Source organism: Camelus dromedarius, chromosome 2 (genome assembly GCF_036321535.1).
Source record: "Camelus dromedarius isolate mCamDro1 chromosome 2, mCamDro1.pat, whole genome shotgun sequence".
NCBI classification, from domain to species: domain Eukaryota; kingdom Metazoa; phylum Chordata; class Mammalia; order Artiodactyla; family Camelidae; genus Camelus; species Camelus dromedarius.
The window spans coordinates 18269011-18289214 of NC_087437.1; the positions used below are offsets into that span (position 1 = coordinate 18269011).

General features: G+C 44.0%; 2 protein-coding genes across 6 annotated transcripts in view; both read right to left on the bottom strand.

Moving 5' to 3' along the window:
- The window catches only part of DZIP1L (DAZ interacting zinc finger protein 1 like), a 39031-nt gene extending 34920 nt beyond the window's left edge, over positions 1 to 4111 (bottom strand). For 3 of the 5 annotated variants that reach the window (XM_031441468.2, XM_031441421.2, XM_031441368.2), the window contains exon 1: positions 4008 to 4111. The gene's annotated coding sequence lies outside the window, so the exon portion shown is untranslated. Of the gene's footprint in view, positions 1 to 34; positions 220 to 3770; positions 3849 to 4007 lie in introns of those variants that run through there. The other 2 variants (XM_031441387.2, XM_064491453.1) reach the window with 2 other exon arrangements.
- A 6135-nt stretch (positions 4112 to 10246) lies between these two features.
- Positions 10247 to 18554, bottom strand: A4GNT (alpha-1,4-N-acetylglucosaminyltransferase). Its single transcript, XM_010976764.3, has 3 exons — positions 18513 to 18554; positions 15961 to 16398; positions 10247 to 12763 (listed from the first exon to the last, which is right to left on the bottom strand). Exons 2-3 carry the CDS (start codon positions 16369 to 16371, stop codon positions 12149 to 12151), a joined length of 1026 nt encoding a protein of 341 aa, XP_010975066.1. The 5' UTR covers positions 16372 to 16398; positions 18513 to 18554; the 3' UTR covers positions 10247 to 12148.
- Between the last annotated feature and the right edge of the window lie 1650 nt (positions 18555 to 20204).

A 20204-nucleotide genomic window follows, 5' to 3' on the forward strand; every position in this document is an offset into this window, starting at 1 on the left:
AAAAAAGAAAGAAGGCAAGTGACATGACACTCACCTTGCTCAGCTACAAGCTGCCACCACGTCACCAGAGCCTCAGAGACAATTGCCACTACGAGCCTTGCCTCGGAGCAACAGCAGGTCACCAGGCACGCTGTGGGCAAGGGTAACAGGACACCTGCCTCCTTTCCTTCCACAGACCTGGAGCTCACCTGGGAACTCTCTGTTTAACTATTTAGGCTTTGGCCTCAGATGTTTGCCTGCAGTCCTCTCTCTAGTAACAAGGCCAAGTGTTCCATCAGCCACTCCCTCCTCCCACCTCTCTTAATGCCCCTTCCAGCCTCTTCCTTGAATACTTACTATCCTTTCTCCTTCCTTGAAGGCAAGGTATGCCGGTGCCCCTGACAGTCTGCTGTTCACCCGCCACCCATCGCCCCTGCACACTCTCCCTGGGGGTGAGCTCACACACAGCCACAGCTTCAGCTGCCATAGGCTGAGCCTCCGCCAGTCCCAGTCTCTTTCTCACAGGCCCATCTGTCTCTTGGGACTTTTAGACCCAGCTTTCCACTACTGGTTATACCGGAAATTGTAAATCTAAATTCCACCAGGGCCAGGAAGGTAGCATTCGGTGTTGGAAACATGCCAGGTAAAAGAGAACCCACAGTACAAGCCTGTCAACAAATGGCAGCTGATTCCCCCTCAGTGTCCCAGATACAACTAGCCAGTGGTGCTCGAAGTGTGGTCGCTGAAAACTGGAAACTTATTAGAGATGCAGACTAATTGATTCAGCATCACTGCAGGGGGTAGTGTGGGGATGGGGGAGTGTTAAGAAGTATGGCAAAACGGGGGTCCATGCCTGTTTACAGCAGGCAGCCACCTCTGAGTTGCCTTGGATGCTTGGCTCCTCCGAGTGCCTATCTTGGCTTGGCTGCAGTCTTGAGGAAGCAGAAGAGACAGTAAAGTGGCAGTGGTGTAGTCTAGCTGTCAATTTGTGTTAAAGAAATTAGTCCGAATTTTGTTTTAAAAAAGTTAGCTGTTTGGTTGTCTTTGAGGAATTCTCTTTGACAGATTATAGGTGGACAGGTTTCAGAAGAAACTTAAAGTCTCCAGGAGTTGTTTCACTGTGGGGTGACTGCCTTGTGAGATAGTGAACACCCCATTAACTGGAAGTGTGCATAACTAGGTGGTGAATGGGCTTGCTTTCTTGGCTGTGGGATTGCTCCAGGTGGAAACCATCCCTCCCACAACAGGTGAGTTTGGAATGCTAGTACAGATATCAATCTTCGTGGGTCCCACTAATTCATGACAGTGGTCTAGGATTGGGAAGTTTCCTGGGGCCCTATCAAAACATTTAGACATGGTTAATGGTTTCAGATTTCCTAATGATGACGAGTCATTTTTACCTTGTGTTTGTATTCCCAGGTGTGAGAAAAGCAGTCTGCTGATAATTCAGTCTGGAGAAAGCATAATGTTCCTGTTCTCTGGGGTGTGTGGTTTCCAGGTAACCAGCAATGCTCTCATTTGGCTTTGTCTTCCACCCATCGCAACCAGGATTCAGGCTGTGGAGCTGAGTCGTGTTTGGCTAAGCTCTGCTGAGATGCAGGGAGAATTTAGGGTCTGTAGCACTGACCCTGTTGTGATTTGCTGTGAGCTCTTTCAGTCTTCACAGTTCGGTGAAGAAATCTCAGGTACTGTAATTTACATGAGGGGAAATGATTTGTGTACCATCACTGCGAGGCAGTTTGGAATAATTCAAAAGCTTTGGAGTCAGAACTTGATTTGGATCCTTGGCTTCATTACTTAGTAGCTGAGAGACTTGGGGCCAGTCCCTTAGCTTCTCTGAGCCTCAGTTTCTACATCTATCAGATGAGGCAAATCATGACTACATACGAGGCTGTATGATGGCTAGAAGTAGTGCTATTAAATGCGGCACAGTGCCCAGCACATAGGTTCTTAATGAATGTCTGCTGTCATTATCATCATCTTCAGATTCCCGCAGTTCTGTTCACCCTTTGATACCAGAGCCCTAGGTCTTCTGAGAACTGGGGTTCTACTGGCAGACAGGGGTGATCACTTTACGTCTCTTCCACTTCCTCAAGAATGCAGCCAAGCCAAGAAAGGCACTTGGAGGAGCCAAGCATCCAAGGCAACTGCTGGGCAATTATTTACCAGCCTGCCCTGCCTCCAAGCTGATTCCAAGGGTGTTGCCCAGGAGATCAGGCGTGTCATTAGTGCTAATTGCTACAGTTGCCAAGGAAACCCTCACAACGTTTCCTTAAGACTATGCACACACTGTACACAAGGGAGCACCACAGACCTCAAGGAGCGTGACCCAGGAGCAGTCCTGGAGCACCACCATTATAAACCTGATCCTGCCTTGTTCTCTGACTCTGCTGTTTCCTAAAGAAAGGAGTCCCCCTTTCCACTCTAGCGGGGGGTGGATGGAGGTCTACTCCATCAGGCACACAGCTCTCCCTTCCAGCAGGTCTCCCGTTCACCAGAATTTTTAAGGTGATATTTTTAAAAGACAGTGTCCTTGGTTTGGCCGAAAGCCAATTTTAACTTTTTGTCACAAAAGAATGTTCTTTAAAATAAAAATCAGAGGTAGGGATTTGACTGGCATCTCTTACAAGTATTTTAGAGAAGACTACATACTGCTAAGAGCTATCTTCCCAGGTGCAGAATTGTCCAAAACCAACACTACCTTTCACATCTAAAAGAGCAGCTTAGAACATACTGGTGTTTTTGTTCCCATGGAGAAGTCACTGCTTCTTGGTAGAGTTTCTCCATCCTCAGTGCCTGGGCTATAAGACCTCACAAATACTTCCTAGAGGTACAAGCCTAGTGATAGGAGGCGTTGTAAGTGATCAACCCTTCTGATCAGGAAGGACCAGCCCTTCCTGCAAGGGGCCCACAAGGAGGTTCAGAGCAGCCCACCAAGTTGTCCCCGTCTCCACTCCTGTTGGTTTCAGCTGAGCAACAAGCCTTTTCACCTGATTTCAGCTGCCTGGCAGAATCCAGTTAGGCTGCACAAATGAATTCTGGTTTCTGTTCCCGACGTGAAGCATAGAACTTCATGCAACCATTTCATCAAGCTGGATGGTATCCAAAAAGATTTCCATGTGAGAGAGAGGTCTCCAGAGCTTTAGCGCTGACAGAGACAGACGGACACCACTTATCAGCCACATGACTGGAGAACCAGCCTTCTCCAGGTAAGGTTGTTCTCACTGGCCAGTCCTCAGCCCCAGGTGGAGGTGACTGTGACAAAAGAGAGAGACCACCCACTCTATCTGCCTGCAGATGGGAGCGTGGGAGGCCGCAGTGGAGCACCTCACACTCACCAGGCCTCTCTTTAAAGCCCTGTTAGAAACCACATTGCAAGAGACTGCTGCAGGGGGCAGGTGGGCTCTGGGCCCTAGGGAGTGCTGGGTGAACGGCAGCCCCCACCACGGCCCCACAGACCCCTCTTCTGACCCGCCTTCTGGACCCTTGTCCTGTACTAAGCAAGTCTTGTCTGGACTTTTATCTGCAGCCACCTCAAAACAAAAATATAGTTGCTAACTCCTGCTAAATTCCAGCCTAGAAATGCAAGGCGGTGGAATGAGAGATGCTAATATTTGTTTTGAAATCATCTCATAACTTAAAGATCCCCTTTACCTACAGAACGCAAAGCGGCAAGCCCCCCCACCCCACCCCGAAATCTTTTTTTTTTTCCAAACAGTAAAAATCCAAGGCCATCCTTCCGGCGAAGACCAGCCCTGCGGGTTCAGTCATTCCAGCTCCCCTCCGCGTACCTCGGTCCCGAGCAGGCCGAAGGGGCCGGGGCGGGGGGCCGCCGGCCGCCGTCGGAGGCGAGTCCCGAGGCCGAGCGGAGGCGCAGCTCCCGCGCTGGACCCCGCAGGGCGTCCGAGCCGAGACAGTTTAACTTCCCGCAGCCCCTGGCTCCGGTAGCTCGGACTGCACGCCGCTCGCCACCCTCGCCCCTCCCGGGCCGAATTCCTGGCATAGTTTTTCCGCGCGGCCCGGCTCACCTGGGGGTCCCCGGAGCCGGGAGGGCGAGCAGAGGTCCCGCGCTGGCGGCTCCGCTCCTCCGCCCCGGCCCCGCCTCCCGGCTCGCTCCCCCGCCGCGGTGCCAAGCGGTTCCCGGAATCGTCGCCGCCGCGCCGGAGATGCTTCCCCAGCCCCGGGCAGCCCGGGCGCTCGGGGGGCCGAGGGCACAGCAGGCAGAAGCCTCAGGCCTCGAATGCCTCCCGCTCTCGAGACAGCCGCTCTGCCGCAGCCCAGGAGGGGCGGGGCCTCTCTCCAGCCCCCTGGGACGAGCTATTTTTAGGTCTGTTACCGAAGGGGGAAGGAGGGAATGCCACGTTTAATCCTTCAGGAAAATCCAGGATCCTGTGAGTGGCTCCCAGGCCTTGCTGAGAGGCGGGGACGTCCTCACGTCTACACACACACACACACACACACACCCCACACACACACACACAACCCCCCCCCTACACACACACACACCGGGCAGATAGCCCTGACCACCCTTTCTAAATTCAGGAGGCTTTCTTGGTTTCTTATCCGGACCCAAGCTAGTCCTATGAATGAGTCCCAGGTCTGGTCAGATGGCAACTGCCTTCCCCCGAACCCCTAAGCTTCTGGCTAGCCCTGCGGATCCAGCTGGGGAACCCAGGACCAAATAAGTCTCTCAAAAACAGTCTCTCACCCCTTCCTATAGCCATTTATTGCTTTACTGAGAATCAGATTTCTGGGAATTCTTTTTTTTTTTTTTAAGCCTTCCTGTCATGGGGCAGCCAAAGCAAAATTGCCCCAGTAAAGTGCTGGCAAGGATATGGAGAAATTGGTACTCCTATGCACTGCTGTGAAAATGTAAATGGTACAGTCACTGTGGGAAAGAGAATGGTGGTTCCTCAAAAAAATTAAACATAGAATTACCTTATGACCCAACAATCCCACTTCTGGGTATATACACAAAAGAATTGAAAGCAGAGACTCACACAGATATTTGCACACCCATGTTCATGACAATATTATTCACAATAGCTAAAAGGTAAAAGCAACCTAAAAGTCCAGAGATGGATGGATAAACAAAATGTTTTATGTTTTATATATACGTATATTTTTGCCCTTAAAAAGGAATTCTGGTACATGCTACAACAGGAGTGAACCTTGAAAACATTATGCTAAGTGAAATAAGCCAGACACAAGAAAACATATATTATGTGATTCAACGTATACAAGGTACCTAGAACAGTCAAGTTCATAGAGACAGAAAATAGAATGGTGGGTGCCCGGGTTGGGGAGAGGTGAAAATTTATTGTCTAATGGGTACCAAGTTTCAGTATGGGATGATGAAAAAGTTCTAGATCTGGATAGTAGTGCTGGTTGAATAATAACGTGAATGTACTTAATGTCACTGAATTGTACATTTGAAAATGGTTAAAACTGTAAATTATATGGTATATATTTTACCACAATTTTTTAAATGTAAAAAAAAAAAAAGTGGATGAGCAAGGGCCAGGCTTAAGGAGGGTTGTCTGTGAGCCACTAGCTCGGATAGGGGTGTCTTGTGCCTCCTCTGCTCTCCTGGGCAGGCTCCCTTTTTCCCTCCAGGACTTCCTACAGGAGGAGAGGGAAGAGGCAAAGATGTGGAGTCAAAGATGTATTTACATTCCACATTCGCAGGCTGTGTGACCCTGGGAAGTCTCTTATCCTCTCTGCAATGTGGGGAAAATTAACTCTGCCTAGAGGGTCATCATGAGAACCAACTTAGTTAAAATATCTCTAGGCTCAGCCTGGGGCCTGGCAGTCACTGGTGCATCCTCCCAAGTTCAGTCAAGTGTGAAATCTGTGGGGGCTGGGGGCATTTGTTTCTCAACTAGCTTCCCTAAAGTGTGCAAAAAGTAGCTGTGTGTGTGTGTGTGTGTGTGTGTGTGTGTGTTTCTACCAGCCTCAGTGTAAGTGAGGTGCTGTCTCTTGAGGGGCTGTGGTGAGAAAGTGGACTTGACATGCACCCAGATCCACCTTCTCGGTAACGCCCAAAACTAAAGGCTCCAGGAGCCCAAGGCCTCCCATGCGTGGAACCCGCACACCCTCCCTTTCCTGGGCCCCAGTTTGACATTCGATACTGCCAAGAGTTACTGGGTTCCTACTAAGTGCCAGGCTCTGTTCTAGGACCCAAGGGAACCAAAAGTTTATAGAGGGCTTGATCACTCAGCATTAGAAAGCTGTCACCTTCTGCTGCACCACCTCTGCCACAACTCACACAAGATCTGACGGCACCAGTGGGCACAGGTGTATAGTCCATGACACAGGTACAGGCCAAAGGAGACTGGCCCTAGATAGCTAGTGCAAGGGACATTCCTGTCACCCTGAGCAGCTGGACCATAACTGTTGGACAGCAGGACAGAGGCTGGCTTTTCAGTATCTGTGATTTCCATTTTGCCCTGTGGCCCATCACCCCTTTCTCGGGCCAGTGCTGGACACCCGCTCCCTTACCAACATAGACAGTGTCACAGCTGGTCTCCTTCCTACAAAGGGGACACGACTGCTGATTGAAGGTATACTTTAGACTCTAGGCAGCCCACAGTATGAGTGCCCTCTGCTGTCAATTGCTGGCATCACACCTTGGAGTTCAACTCCAATTCCAGATCCCACTTTCCTGAAGGTCATCTGAGGTGTATGGATGGGATCAGGACTCCCAGTGCACTAATGGTCCTCGAGGCGATTTTAGGCCAAAGGTGTATTGACAGGTTTTAACAGTACTGACGTACAGATAGGCAGGCATATAGAAGGGCATTTTACATAAAAATCTGGTTTGCTGGCTTCTTCTTGAAAAATCCGAGAATCTGGCAACAAAAAGTCTGCACTCTCGCATACCAAGAACTGACTGGAACTGAGGGGGGACCTCTTCCCTAGGCAGAGCCTACACTCTAACCCATTCCCTGAAGAAGATCCCTTTGAAGGAAATCTTTGCACTTATAAAAAACCTCTTTCCTCAGGAAAATGCTCTCCTCGTTTGAAAAAAATGAAAACACAGAGTCAGTCTAACCAGGACCTATTCTCTGAGTCTCGAAACAAATCTTAGGCCAGGTAGCCTGGGATAGACTGAAAAAAATTGCAAAATAATAAAATGTTTATGTCCTTGATATACAAAAAGAGGTTACATATCAATAAGAAATAGAAAAACAAACAAATAGAAAAGTGGACAAAAGATACTAAGCAAGTAACAGAATAAGAAAATATATATTGCCAATTAAACATGCGAAACACTCAACTTCACCATAAGTAATATACCAATTAGACACATTTTTAAGCAATCATATTAGCTAAAATTAAATAGATATTTTTGGCACTGGTGAAAGATGGGAAAATGGGCAATTTCAAACAGCCTTTTTGAAAACAATCAGGCAGCACATATCAAAATTTAAAGTTGTCAAAATGTGGTAATCAGGACTTTCATTATAGGATTATGTGTACAATTAAAATTAGAATCAACTTAAATGTTCACCAATTGGGTATTGATTACGTTGATTATGTTATCCTACAATGAAACACTCTGCAGCACTTATGAAGAATATATCTTGGTATGTTAATTTTAAAAAGGTGTCCAAGATATATATATTGTCTTTTTTTATTGAAATATAGTCAGTTTACAATGTTGTGTCAGTTTCTGGTGTACAGCACAATGCTTCAGCAAGACATGTATATTGTTAAATTGAAAAACAACTGACATAATAATATGTATTATGACTCCAGGACCCAGGACCTCATGCATGCTAACACACTCTACTGCTGAGCTATGCCCTCCCCCCTACTCTTACACCATTTTCAAAGCTTATTGTTTGAAATTCTAAGAATGAGTGTGGGGTTTGGGAAAAAAATTAACATGAGGGAAAACACCAGCACGGCCTATTTTCAAAATGTATCATGACGTAAACAGGTGGCATAGACTCATCAAAGGCCAGAAGGAATCCAAGGTCATCTGGAAGCCCAGGAATCACACACTTCTTAACACTCACTACATTTTTTACTTTGCCTAATACGCCCCTCACCACCATGGTTTTTCCCCAGTTTCATTGAGAAATAATTGGCATACATCACTGTATAAGTTTAAAGTATACTGCACAGTGACTTGATCTATATATTGTGACATTCTAAGCACAATAGGTTTGGCTAAGATCCATCTTCTCCAAAAGATACAGTAAAAAAAAAAGAAAAACAGAAAAAAGGGAAAAACTTCTTGTAATGAGAACTCATGGAATTTACTCTCTTAACAACTTCCCTGTATATCACACAGCAGTATTAGCTGAAGTCATCATGTTGTACATTACAGCCCTAGTACTTATTTTTTATCATATACATTTTAGTCTATGAATTTTTCCACCACCACCAAATTTTGAAATATTCTTTTCTACTAAACAAACTGTATTTATTACTAATACATTACTAATTTATTCCCCACATTTTATTAAACATTTTACTCGCTATAAACATCAAATGGTCAATATTGCCACAGTGAATTCATATAATCACAGCCCAGCATAAAGAAATGTGACATTCAGGTTGATCTATTTAGTCCCATTAACAAACAATTCATACATTTTTGAAACATTGAACATTTTCTAGTCAAACCCTTCAAACCCTAGTGATGGAGGTGGTTAGTTGGAGAACAATCTGTCATACATTCTCCAGATGAGGAAATGAGATTCAATGTGTGTGACATGCTCCTCCCCGAGGGGGCTAGCCCTAGGAATCCTCACTTGTGGAGACACTCAGGAGGCTGAAAACCAGCAGGGGGTCTGAGGACAGAAATCAGAAGGGAGCCATGGGGAGTAGCAGCAAGCCTCAAAGTCTGACTCTGGTGTCAGACTGGATCGAAGAATCCAGAGCAAGTAACTGGGAATAAATAAAGCTGGGGCAGGAGACATGACTTGTGAGTATTTTTTAAAAAGATAGTCAAAGCAGTGATTCTCAAAGGAGTAAATATCAGAATAAAAGGGCATAGGTAGATGTAGTCTGAGAAAGCATTATAATATTATATTTCGAGAAAAATACAAACTATTTTTCCCAAAAGCAAACTACCAAAAGAAAGTTCTAGAAAATCTTGACTGATGGGCACTTGTAGAAGAAATATTAATTCTCATACCTCCTGGAAAAAGGAGGTAATTTTTATGTGACTGTAAAAGGGGCAGTAATTTTTTGGTTTGAATTTGTAATTTGCTTTTATAAGCCAACTGGGATAGAATAGAGAAAAGTAGACACCCTAGGGAGGAGAGGAGACTCTCCCAGGGGGATGTGGCAAGTCATTAGGATGTAAGTACTAGGGATCTGCAGTGGGCTGAAAGTTTGTGTCCCCCTCAAATTCATATCTTGGAATCCTACTCTCCAGAAATGATATTAGGCAGTGGGGCCTTTGGGAGGTAATTAGGGCATGAGGGTAGAGCCCTCCTGTATGGAATTAGTTCCGCTATATGAAGGACCCCAGAGATCTCCCTCGCCCTGCTCCACCATATGATGATACAAAAAGATGAGTATCACCTGCCACTGAAGAAGACCCTCACTAAAATCCAACCATGTTGTCACCTTGATCTTGGACTTCCAGCCTGCAGGATTGTAACCAGTAACTGTTTACTGTTTGTAAGCCACTCAGTCTGTAGTACTCTGCTTTTGCAGCCCAAACTGACTTAGACGGGACCTTGTCGGTTTGATCCTGCTATGTCTTCAGCATCTAAATCAGTGCTTGGCACCCAGAAGGGGCTCAATTAATATTGTTAACTGAATCTGTTAATGAATATCAAATTCAGGACTAGACATTGAGTCTCTGTTTATCCTAGCCAATTCTCTAACAGAACCTGTAATTAATCTTACGAAAGTAAATTTAGTATCTAGCAAAACTGTTAGCTGCCTATCCTAACATCCATTTTCTCTTCCTCCTTAAATGTCCCAGCCTCTCTTGCAGCTACATTCTGACCAACAAGAAGACATAAGTGTTATATGGTACTTGCATGAAGTCTTCATAAAATAAGGGAGGTGCACCTTTCTTCCTTCCTTTATCCTGCTGCCTGAATTGCAGAAATGGAGGGTGGGAGATCAAGCAGCCATATGGCCCATGGGCTGCGGACACTCAAGATGACAAGCAGAAAGACTCAAGAAGCCTAGGTCCCTGATAACTGCAGGGACTATACCCACCCTGGATTGTCTGCCCTCAAACTACTTTTGTTGAGGAAAAATGTGTTACAGCTCGGTGTTACAGTTCAGTTGTGACAGCAACCCGGAACCAGGCAAGAGACCAAGAAACCAAGAAGCACTCGGAGAGTTGGAGAACTCAGGTTTATTACACCAGCAAGGCCAGAGGAGTTAACACTTCAAACTCTGGACTCTGTCTATAGCTTTACACAGACCTTTTATAGGCTGCCAGTTTTACACTTTGCAACATCATATGCAAATAAAGTACACAGAAGTTGACCAACCATGAACAAGCTTTGTAGAAATAGACCAATCAGGAGTGAGCTCCATGCAAATGAAATACTACAAATAGACCAATCAGAAGTTAGGGGAGTGGACCAATCAGAAGTGAGAGTAATAACCAATCAGGAGTGAGAGTAATAACCAATTAGAAGTGAGAGTAATAACCAATCAGGAGTGAGAGTAATACGAATCAGGAGTGAAGGAAATAACCAATCAGAAGTGACCTCAGGGAACCAATAGAATTCTAGGTGTAAGTTAGCCACTTTAGAGGCAAAAAGTGAGATAAAGCTTCCCGGTCAGAGAACCGGACGCTAGTGGGAGGAGAGCAGCGGCCCTGCCTAGGGGTCCTGCCAGTCTTTTTATGGGGCTTCCCGCCTCACTTTTACAGGAGAGGGAAATAAACTTTTATATTTTATACACGAATCGATTTTTCTATTGTAAACAAAGCAAGTGCATCCTGATCTGCACGGCCTGCACTTCCCAGACTGCCCACAGGGAGCGCTGAGCCCGCCTCTATGATCCAGTCAGGAGGTCACGGGAGTTTCACCGGCTGACTCCGGAACCTCTGTGAGCTGAGCTCCGTCTCCTCCCGCGCAGCTTGGCGTGGCTTCTGGCCACCCCAGGGCTGCAATGGGCTGTCGCTGCTGGGCCTCCTTAGGACCAGCTGGGGATTCAGCTTCAGGACAAGACGAGGCTGCTTCCATGTAGAGAGGAGCCCGGTTTCCTCAAGACCCGCCCAAAAAGGTGAGGAAAAAGGGAAGAGAATATGAGGAAAAATGGGGGGACTGCCTATGTGTAATTGACTGCTGGGGGAGGGGACGGGGGTCTGTCTTCAGACGACCCAGGAGAGGAAGGGCTTGATACGGAAAACTGGATTTTAGTCCGTTTTGTGTGCGATGTAGATGGTGTCCAAGGTCATTCTTTGGTGTGTGGTATCCAGTTTTCCCAGCACTATTTCGTGAGGGGTCTGTCCTTTCCCCACTGTATGTTCTTGGCCCTTTTGTGCTAAATTAATTCACCACATCCGTGTGGGTTTATTTCTGGGCTCTCTGGTCTGTTCCTCTGGTCGCTGTGTCTGTTTTTGTGCCAGGACCACACATTGTTTTGGTGACTTCATAATACAGTTTGAAGTTGGGGAGCAAGACGCCTCCAGCCTGCTCTCCTCTCTGAGGATCGCTTTGGCTATTCCGGGTCCTTTGCGGTTCCACACAAATATTAGGATCCTTTTCTCTAATTCTGCGAAAGATGCCATTGGAATTTTGGTAGGGGTTGCTTTCAGTGCATACATTGCTTTGGGTAGAATGGACATTTTAACAACATTCATTCTTCCAATCCATGAGAATGTGGTATCTTTGCATTCATTTGTATCTTCTTCAATTTCTTCACCAATGTCTTAAAGTTGTCAGCGTGCAGGTCTTTCACATCCTTGGTTAAATTTATTCCTAGGTGTCTTGTTCTTTTTGATGCAATTGTAAATAGGATTGTTTTCTCTCTCTTTCTGATGGTTCATTATTAGTGGTTAGAAATGCAACTGATTTTTGTGTATTGATTTTGTAACTTTACTGAATTCATTTATTAGTTCAAATAGTTTTTTGGTGGAATGATGTGGAAAATTGTAACTGTCTAACTGTCATGTGGGTGCGCTTCCAGGAAGTGGCCGGTTCCGCAATGTAGCAGCAGTAACCCAGCATTGGCTCTATTTGTTACCTGGCCCCTGCTCCCCAGTCACCAACCCCTCTGGACCTTGAATCAGGTCCCTGTAAGTCCTGGGACAGTGCTTACGGTAAAGATTTTCCACCAGCGTGTTGCTTCCTCTAACCACAACCCTTCCTTCCTTGTTCATGTAGTTCCACAGATGCAGGGCATAGGAGTTGTTGAAACTCGGCTCTGTGTCCCAGACTTCATAGTAGCGCCTCCATGCTCGAAAAGAGATGGGATAAAATCTCTGGGGGTGTAGGAAGGACAAGTTCAAGCACTTGAGGTCACTCACCTCCTGGAAGTCTCTGAGTTTGCACCACACTCTCAAAATCCTCGTCATCAAATTGGGACCCTGGTGGCCCCAGATACCTGGATTGTAATTTTCCACAAAGTTTTCCATGCACTCCCACAGGAAAGGGTGGTGGGGGAGGAATCCAAACACCCCGTTACTAGAGAACTGAGAATCCTGTGCAGCCAGAAAGTTTTCCTCAGGGATGGGCCTGATGGAGATGACATCAGTGTCCATATAGACACCACCATACTTCCAGATGATGGCCAGGCGGGATGCATCGGAGCTGACATGGAGCCAGTTTCTCTCTTTATTGCTGTTGATCTGTAGAAGCAGGTGCAAATCAGCCCTCAAGCAGGGGAAGAGGGAGGGGGATCACAGCAGGAAGCCAGACCCAGGGTAGCTGGGGAGGAGGAAGCAAGACAACTTCCCAAAAATCTCTTTGCCAAAAGCCCAGTTTTCCAAATTTACCAAACTTACCTCCACTCAAAAACATTGCCTTTAAGTAAAAAGTTTACAGGAGGGCAGGGCATAGCTCAGTGGTAGAATGCATGCCTAGCATGCACAAGGTCCTGGGTTCAATCCCCCATACCTCCATTAAAAAAAAGAAAAAGGTTAATTACCTTCCCCCCAACAAAATTTTAAAAAATAAATAAAATAAAAAATAAATAGAAATAAAATTTTTTAAAGTAAACAATTTACATCAGTCAGTATCAGTGGGAAGTTTTAGCCGCTTTTAAAGATTTCATGAAATTGTTTTTAAAATAAAGAAGTGCAATGGAAAGATAAAGAAGAAACCCAGAAGGGATTTCACTATGAATGGTATGAGTCACTTTCTATAGGGTGAAAATTAACCACAAATATGAAACAGTGAGGAAAGAATTTTTTTAACTCCTAAAAATGCTGAGAACTGATAAAGAAGAAAATAAACTAGGGAACTGGAACTGTAGGACAGATTAATATGTGTGCTGTTTGAGAAATTGGTAAAAGAATCTTAAAATGCATGTATGTGTGCCTGCCTTTGTCCATTAATCAATTCCTTTAATAATATTCAATGAGGGCCTACTTACTATTGACCAAGGTCAATTACAGCTGCTAAAGATACAGGAGTGAACAAACAGACAAAAATCCCTACTGATGGGAGATAGATAATAAAGAAATAAATATATAATGTTAGGTGTTCATCAGGACTAGGAAAGAAAAAAGCCAGGCAACAGGGAAGGGAGCAGGATGGAGCACTATTTTATCTTGAGTTCTAGCAGAACCTTGAATGAAGTGGGTGGGGAAACCATGCCATTATCAGTGAGAAGAGGATTCTAGTTAGAGGGAATAGCATGTGCAAGGGCCCTGGGGCAGGGGTGCACTTTCTGTGTGTGGAAACAGGGAAGTGGCAATGCACAGTAGTGAAAGGAGAGGGGAGGAAATGAAATCAGAGAGAAGTGGGGAGCAAGAGTGAGGGAGCAAGGCTAGGGTAAAGACTGAAATGATTTGGAAGGTTTTGAAGAAAAGAATGATGTGATCTGAATTAGATATGGAAAGGGTTACACTGGTTGCGGTATGGAAAATAGGTGGAGTGGAAGGTGGCAAGGGAAAAAACAAAGAGCCAAGTTAGGAGGCTGTTGGGATAATCCAGGCAGGAGATGATAGTGGCCTGGACCAGGGTGACAATAGAGGAGGTGACGGAAGTGATCAGATTCTGGGCACCTGGTAAAGATAAAGCTGATCAGGATTTACTGATGGATTGGATGTGGAGTGGGAAACAGGAGTCAAGGATGACCAAAAATGCTAACGTGAGCAAAAGAGAAAATGACTTTTAAAAGAATAAAAATAAATCATAAATGCCAGTGTTTCTAAATGGGATGCTTAACTTTTGAACACAGGAAACAAAATAGATTTTTTGAATTTAAATGTGTTGGTTAAAAGAACAATGACCCTAGGCTTTTGACAAAATAAACATTTTTTAAAATTCTGCTCTAAAGCCAAGTGAAAGCAAGTCAGCTAAGACTTTGCAGAAATTTTCACAGGAGTTATTAACATCACCATATTGTATACAACTGCTAAAAACTTCATAAATAATAATAGCTGAAATTTATCAGTAGCAGTTCTAAACTCTTTATAAAATCTACACAGTTCCTCAAGTAAAGATAGGTACCATGATGTTCAGTCATTTGTCCAAAGTTAGAGAGGTAGATGTTGGTTTCTAACCCAGGCAGTCTGACTCCAGAGATCCACTCATTCAAAAGAAACAAGGTTTTGGGGGGAGGGTATAGCTCAGTGGTAGAGTGCGTGCTTATCATGCACAAGGTCCTGGGTGTAATTCCCAGTCCTGCCACTAAAAAACAGAAAAGAAAAGAAACAAGGTTTTGGTAAAAATAAGTAAAGTTGATTATTTGGTAAATTGGTGATTATGAGTGAACAGACCCAGATATCAAAAGCTGCACAGAACCAGAGGAGGAGAGAGTCTGCCTTGATGTGGGCATTGGACTAACATCAGCCTGAAACACAAGGGCTCCCTGGGAGGTGAGCATCCGAAAGGGAGATAGGATTCTGACCTACTCACCCCTATAATACTCATCCCTGGACATCTTCAAGGGCTACAGTTGCCCAAATCAGCAAATCTAGTGGTCACCAGCAGGTGATGGCACGCTGGGTCATCCCTGACAGCTGGCTTCCAGCTATCCTAGTGGCCTAACTGGGGCAGAACGTGCCACAGCCCACCTCCCCAAGGTTACAAGTGTTTCTGCCACCCAAGACAACCCACCTAGTCCCCAGGCTGAATGAGGGCCGGACAAGAATTTTCTCTCTTTTTATATAAATACTGTAGTAGGCTACGAACAGCCACTCAGTGGTCCTAATTCCTGAAACCTGTAAATTTTACCTCCTATAGGAAAAGGGTCTTGAAGAGTTGATATAATTAAGGATCTTGAGAGGAGGATCCTGAGGGTTATCATGGGCCCTAAATGCCACCACAAGTGTCCTTTAAAAAGAAAAGTAGAGGGAGATTTCACACAAAATTCCTAAGAGACCCAGGACTTTCTCAATCAAATCTCAACATAACCCAGTCTCATATAGCAGCATTCCACCTGATCTTTCATGAATTTTCTATTTACATCATTTTCAAGTTAAATATTGCCTGATTTCCCCCCTCAGATACAAAAAGTATTTACCATAGATGTTCTTAAAACTGTCAGTGAAAAATAAGTGGTCTATGCACCTAGAAAAGATATGGAAACTCATTCAGTTAAAAATAGTCTCCAAAGTAGCCTGGATCCTAAGAAAAAAGCTGGAAGAAAAAGGTACCAGGGTACAGACAAACCTAAATTAAGTCTCTCCTGTTTCCTTGAATCAGGACTCAACATTGTAGAAAGAAGTCCAGGCAAGAGTCAAAGGATCTGGGTTCTAGGTGCATCTCTGACACTGAGTCCTTACCCTCAGTGTTCCCATCTATAAAAGGACTAGATTGGACCCATTTTCTGTGGTCCCTCCCAAGGCTGACCTGCTAAGAGTCTCTGAACACTTACTCGAGTGTACCATGAAAACAACGGTGTGTCTTCAAACAGGCTTTTCATATCCAAAGGGAAGAGGAAGACATTGTCTATCGCTGAGAGGAGGGAAAAGGCTGGGGAGGTAGAGTTGGGGAACAGCTGCGTGGAATTGTTGAGACCCTTCATAAGTAACAGCACAGGCTGCTCTGGATAAGTCTTGGCAGCAGACTCCACTGCACAGGAGACCAGCGGGGAGGGCTCCGTTCTCTCCGAGGTCTCTAGGAACACGATGCAGCGCCCGTGGCCCAGGAGGGCTCCCATCCCCTGCTGGGACTTGTAGGGCAGCAAGTGGAAGAAGAGAAAGCTGGACTTCAGGCTGAGCTGGTAGAGGAAGCCACAGGCAAGCAGCAGGATGACCGACAGGGAGAACTGGAGCCTCGTCAGCATGTCCACTCCTCTCTCCTGGCCTGCTCCCTAAAATCAAGACTGTCAATTAAAACGTGTATTCACAAAACCTGGTAAAGATAGCACACAAGAAGGTGATACGTGAATATCACTTCTAAGCTTAGATTTTTTATTGAAGTGCAATTGATTTACAATATTAGGTTAGTTTCAGATGTATAGCCTAGTGACTCAGTATATTTTTAGGTTATACTTCATTAAAAATTATTGCAAAATAATGGCTGTATTTCCCTGTGCTGTACAATATATCCTTGTTGCTTATCTGTTTTATGCATAGTAGTTTGTGTCTCTTAATCCCATATCCCTATCCTGCCCCTCCCTCCTTCCTTCTCCCCACTGGTAACTACTAGTTTATTTTTTATATCTGTGAGTCTATTTCTGTTTTGCTATATATATCCATTTGTTTTATTTTTTAGGTTCCACATATAAATGACATCATGCAGTATTTGTCTTTCTCCCTCTGACTTATTTCACTGAGCATAATAGCATCTAGGTCCATCCACATTGCTGCAAATGGCAGAATTTGTTTTTTCTTTCTTTATTTTTTTTGCTAATGTCCCATTATATATATATATATATATATATATACACCACATCTTCTTTATCTGTTCTTCTGTTGATGGATGTTTGGTTGCTTCCATATCTTGGCTATTGTAAATAGTGCTGCCATGTACATTGGGGTGCATGTATCTTTTCAAATTATTTTTCAAAATATTTTTGTTTTCTTTGGATATATACCAAGAAGTGGGATTGCTGGATCACATGGTAGTTCATTTTTAGTTTTTTGAGGCACCTTCATACTGTTTTCCATAGTGGCTGCCCCAATTTACATTCCCACCAACAGTGTTCAAGGGTTCCCTTTTCTCCACATCCTCACTAACATTTGTTATTTGTAGATTTTTTGATCCTAACCATTCTGTCAGTTGTGAGGTGATATTGTGGTTTTGATTTGCGTTTCTCTAATAATTATAAGCTTTGATTTTTAAAATTCTAAATAAAATATGATCAAATCTAGCAATGTCAAAAAGAAAAGTGCATTGATTAGGGTTTATCTGATGAATTTAAGGATGATTTACAATAGGAAAATAATTAATAGGAAAACTATTCATGAAATGCATTATTTTAACAGATTAAAGAGGAAAAACTATATGATCATTTTGGCTCAGTAGATGCCAAGAATAGGACAAAATTTGACATCCATTCATGATTTTTAAAAAGTGCAAGGAAACCTTGTGTCTTAAGCTGACAAACAATGTTTACCAGAACATAGAGCAATCATTGTACTTAATATGAAGCATTTGAAACATCCTCATTAGACCAGGAATATGGTGTGGATATCCATTGTCACTGTTACTATTCAGCATCATTCTGCTGAGTCTAACCAGTGCAGTGAAACAGAAGAAAAGAGTTTCTACACAAATGAACTTATTTACAAAACAGAAACAGACTCACAGACATAGAAAACAAATTTATGGTTACTGGGGAGGGAGGGGAAGGTGGTAGGAAGGGGTAAATTGGGAGTTCAAGATTTGCAAATACTAACTACTATATATAAAATAGATAAACAACAAGGTCCTACTATATACTATATATATGTAAGCACAAGGAACTATTTCAATACCTTGTAATAACCTATAATGAAAAAGTATCTGAAAAGGAATGTATGTATGCATATGTATGACTGAAACATAAAGCTGTACACCAGAAACTGACACAACATTGTAAACTGACTGTATTTCAATTAAAAAAGAATTTCTACTGTGAATATTAGAAAAGAAGTGGCAAAAATATCTCTAGAAAATATGATTGCCTATATAGAAAATCCAAGATAATTCTCCAAAAAACAAATAGAACTGGAAAGAAAATTTAACCAAAGAAGCAAACCAAAGGTGGGAGTTAAATAACATGCCAAAGTTACACTGTTAGCAGAGCCGTGACTTTAACTTAGGTCTACCTGCCTCCAAAGCCCAGCTCTGAGCAGTTATCTACAGTACCTCCCTCTCCTTCAATGTTAGCTCTAACTCCAGTCAACTCTAGCACAGCAGAGATCTTCATTCATCAGTGATCTGTTTTTGCATTACCCCGTAACTCTTTTAGAAAATATAAATCCATTAATCAGAGCTTACCTTCTAATACCTGCAGTCTTAGCAATGATGACAAGTCTTTTCCTGCTATACTTTCTGATAAATCACCACCTAATCTTCCAACACTGAGGGAAGTAAATCATTGGCAGAAGATTAATGCTAAACCTAAGAGTTCCCAAGAAACTCCTCCCTTTACTAAGTTGCCCCAAACACAAAGACTTGGGGATCATAAGGGGTTCACATGACTTTTCAGGTGACCCACACACTAATCCTGCCTGTTCATGGGTCCATCAGAAGGGTTATAAGGCAACAGTTTCAACTGGAGAAAACTGTATCGTAGCATAATCCTGGCACCAACAAAGTGTGTGCCTGAGCAGTTTAGACACAGTCGAAATCATGGGCAGAGACTTGGGGAAGTTTCTTCACCAGACATCCCTGTAAGTTGGTCTGAACTTTGCAAACCCAAAGTTTTGTTAAAAGAAAGGAAAATCCATTGGCACAAATGACCAATGGACAAACCCCAGTAGTCCAAGGGCCTGGAGACATGGAATGAGAATTGATTCCCTGATTTAGTTACAGTGGCCTCAGGAAGTGTCCCTTTGCCCTGAAGTCCCACTTGTGGGGCATGAGCTTCCTCCCAGTCTCAACAAGGTCACCTTCATAGCCCTCTCCTGATATGGCAATCCGCACATCTTCCTAGATATTGTCACTGTCCTGTGGTCTGCTCTCCATCACCCGTAACATGAGCACTTAGTAATCCTCTCTCAAGCCACCCTCTGCTCTGTCTTCATCTGGAGCCTTCTCTCAGCTGTGAGCAGGTATCCGCAGTTCCCTCTGGATGCTCTGGTGTGAAAAGGGAAGGTCCCTCCTGAGCAGACTGTGAATCCTGATACAGCAGGGGAAGTAAAGCTATTTCTGCCTCCTGTGAGACACTTCTTACTTCCTGCGTTATACCATAAACCAGATTTGGTCAATCCAGTGGATTATGGAGCCTGGGTAATTGTTGCTGAGTGATGAGACCTTAGGAAATGTGGATTGGTGTAGCCCCAAATAAGTGAACAGGATGGGGTAAAACCTCTGAATCTATTGTTCTTTCTGTTTTATGATGCTGTTCTTTGGATGTTTGAAGCTCTTGCAAAGAAAAGGCAGTACAGGGAGGAAAATCAAGGAACCAGAGCAGAGATTTCTCCATTCTTTGGCCTGTGAATAACCTCTGATAACTTCAATTGGAAATAGTTCAGTGTTTGTGTCTAGACTCCCTCTGCTATAAAGAACTCACTGTATCAAGAAGAAGGCGTTAAAGGAATTTTAACGATAAATGTTTGTTGAATTTAATTACTTGTGGAAAGCCTTCCTTTTAATTCTGTAACTACTTTGAACTCCAGTTTACTGCAGGAAGGAAATATTCAGGCCAACAATGCTTGTCTTATTTTCTTTGGAGCCATTGGGACCACAGTTCCGGTTTTTAACATATTTGCTAAGCAAGTAGGACTGATAAACTTGTTAAAGCATTCAGCCATTAGCAGGACAAAACCAATACACAGAGTGTATCAACATTGCCAGTTCCTTTTGCCACTGTTCTGAAGTTGAAACAGAGACCTGAGCGTTGAGTTTCCATGACCAGAGAGGAGATCGCTGGACAAAGACAATTCACTGTAGACTGAGAAAGAATCCACAGCCTGACCCTCAGGAACCTGGGGGGAGAATAACTGATGCACATTGAGAAGTGACATT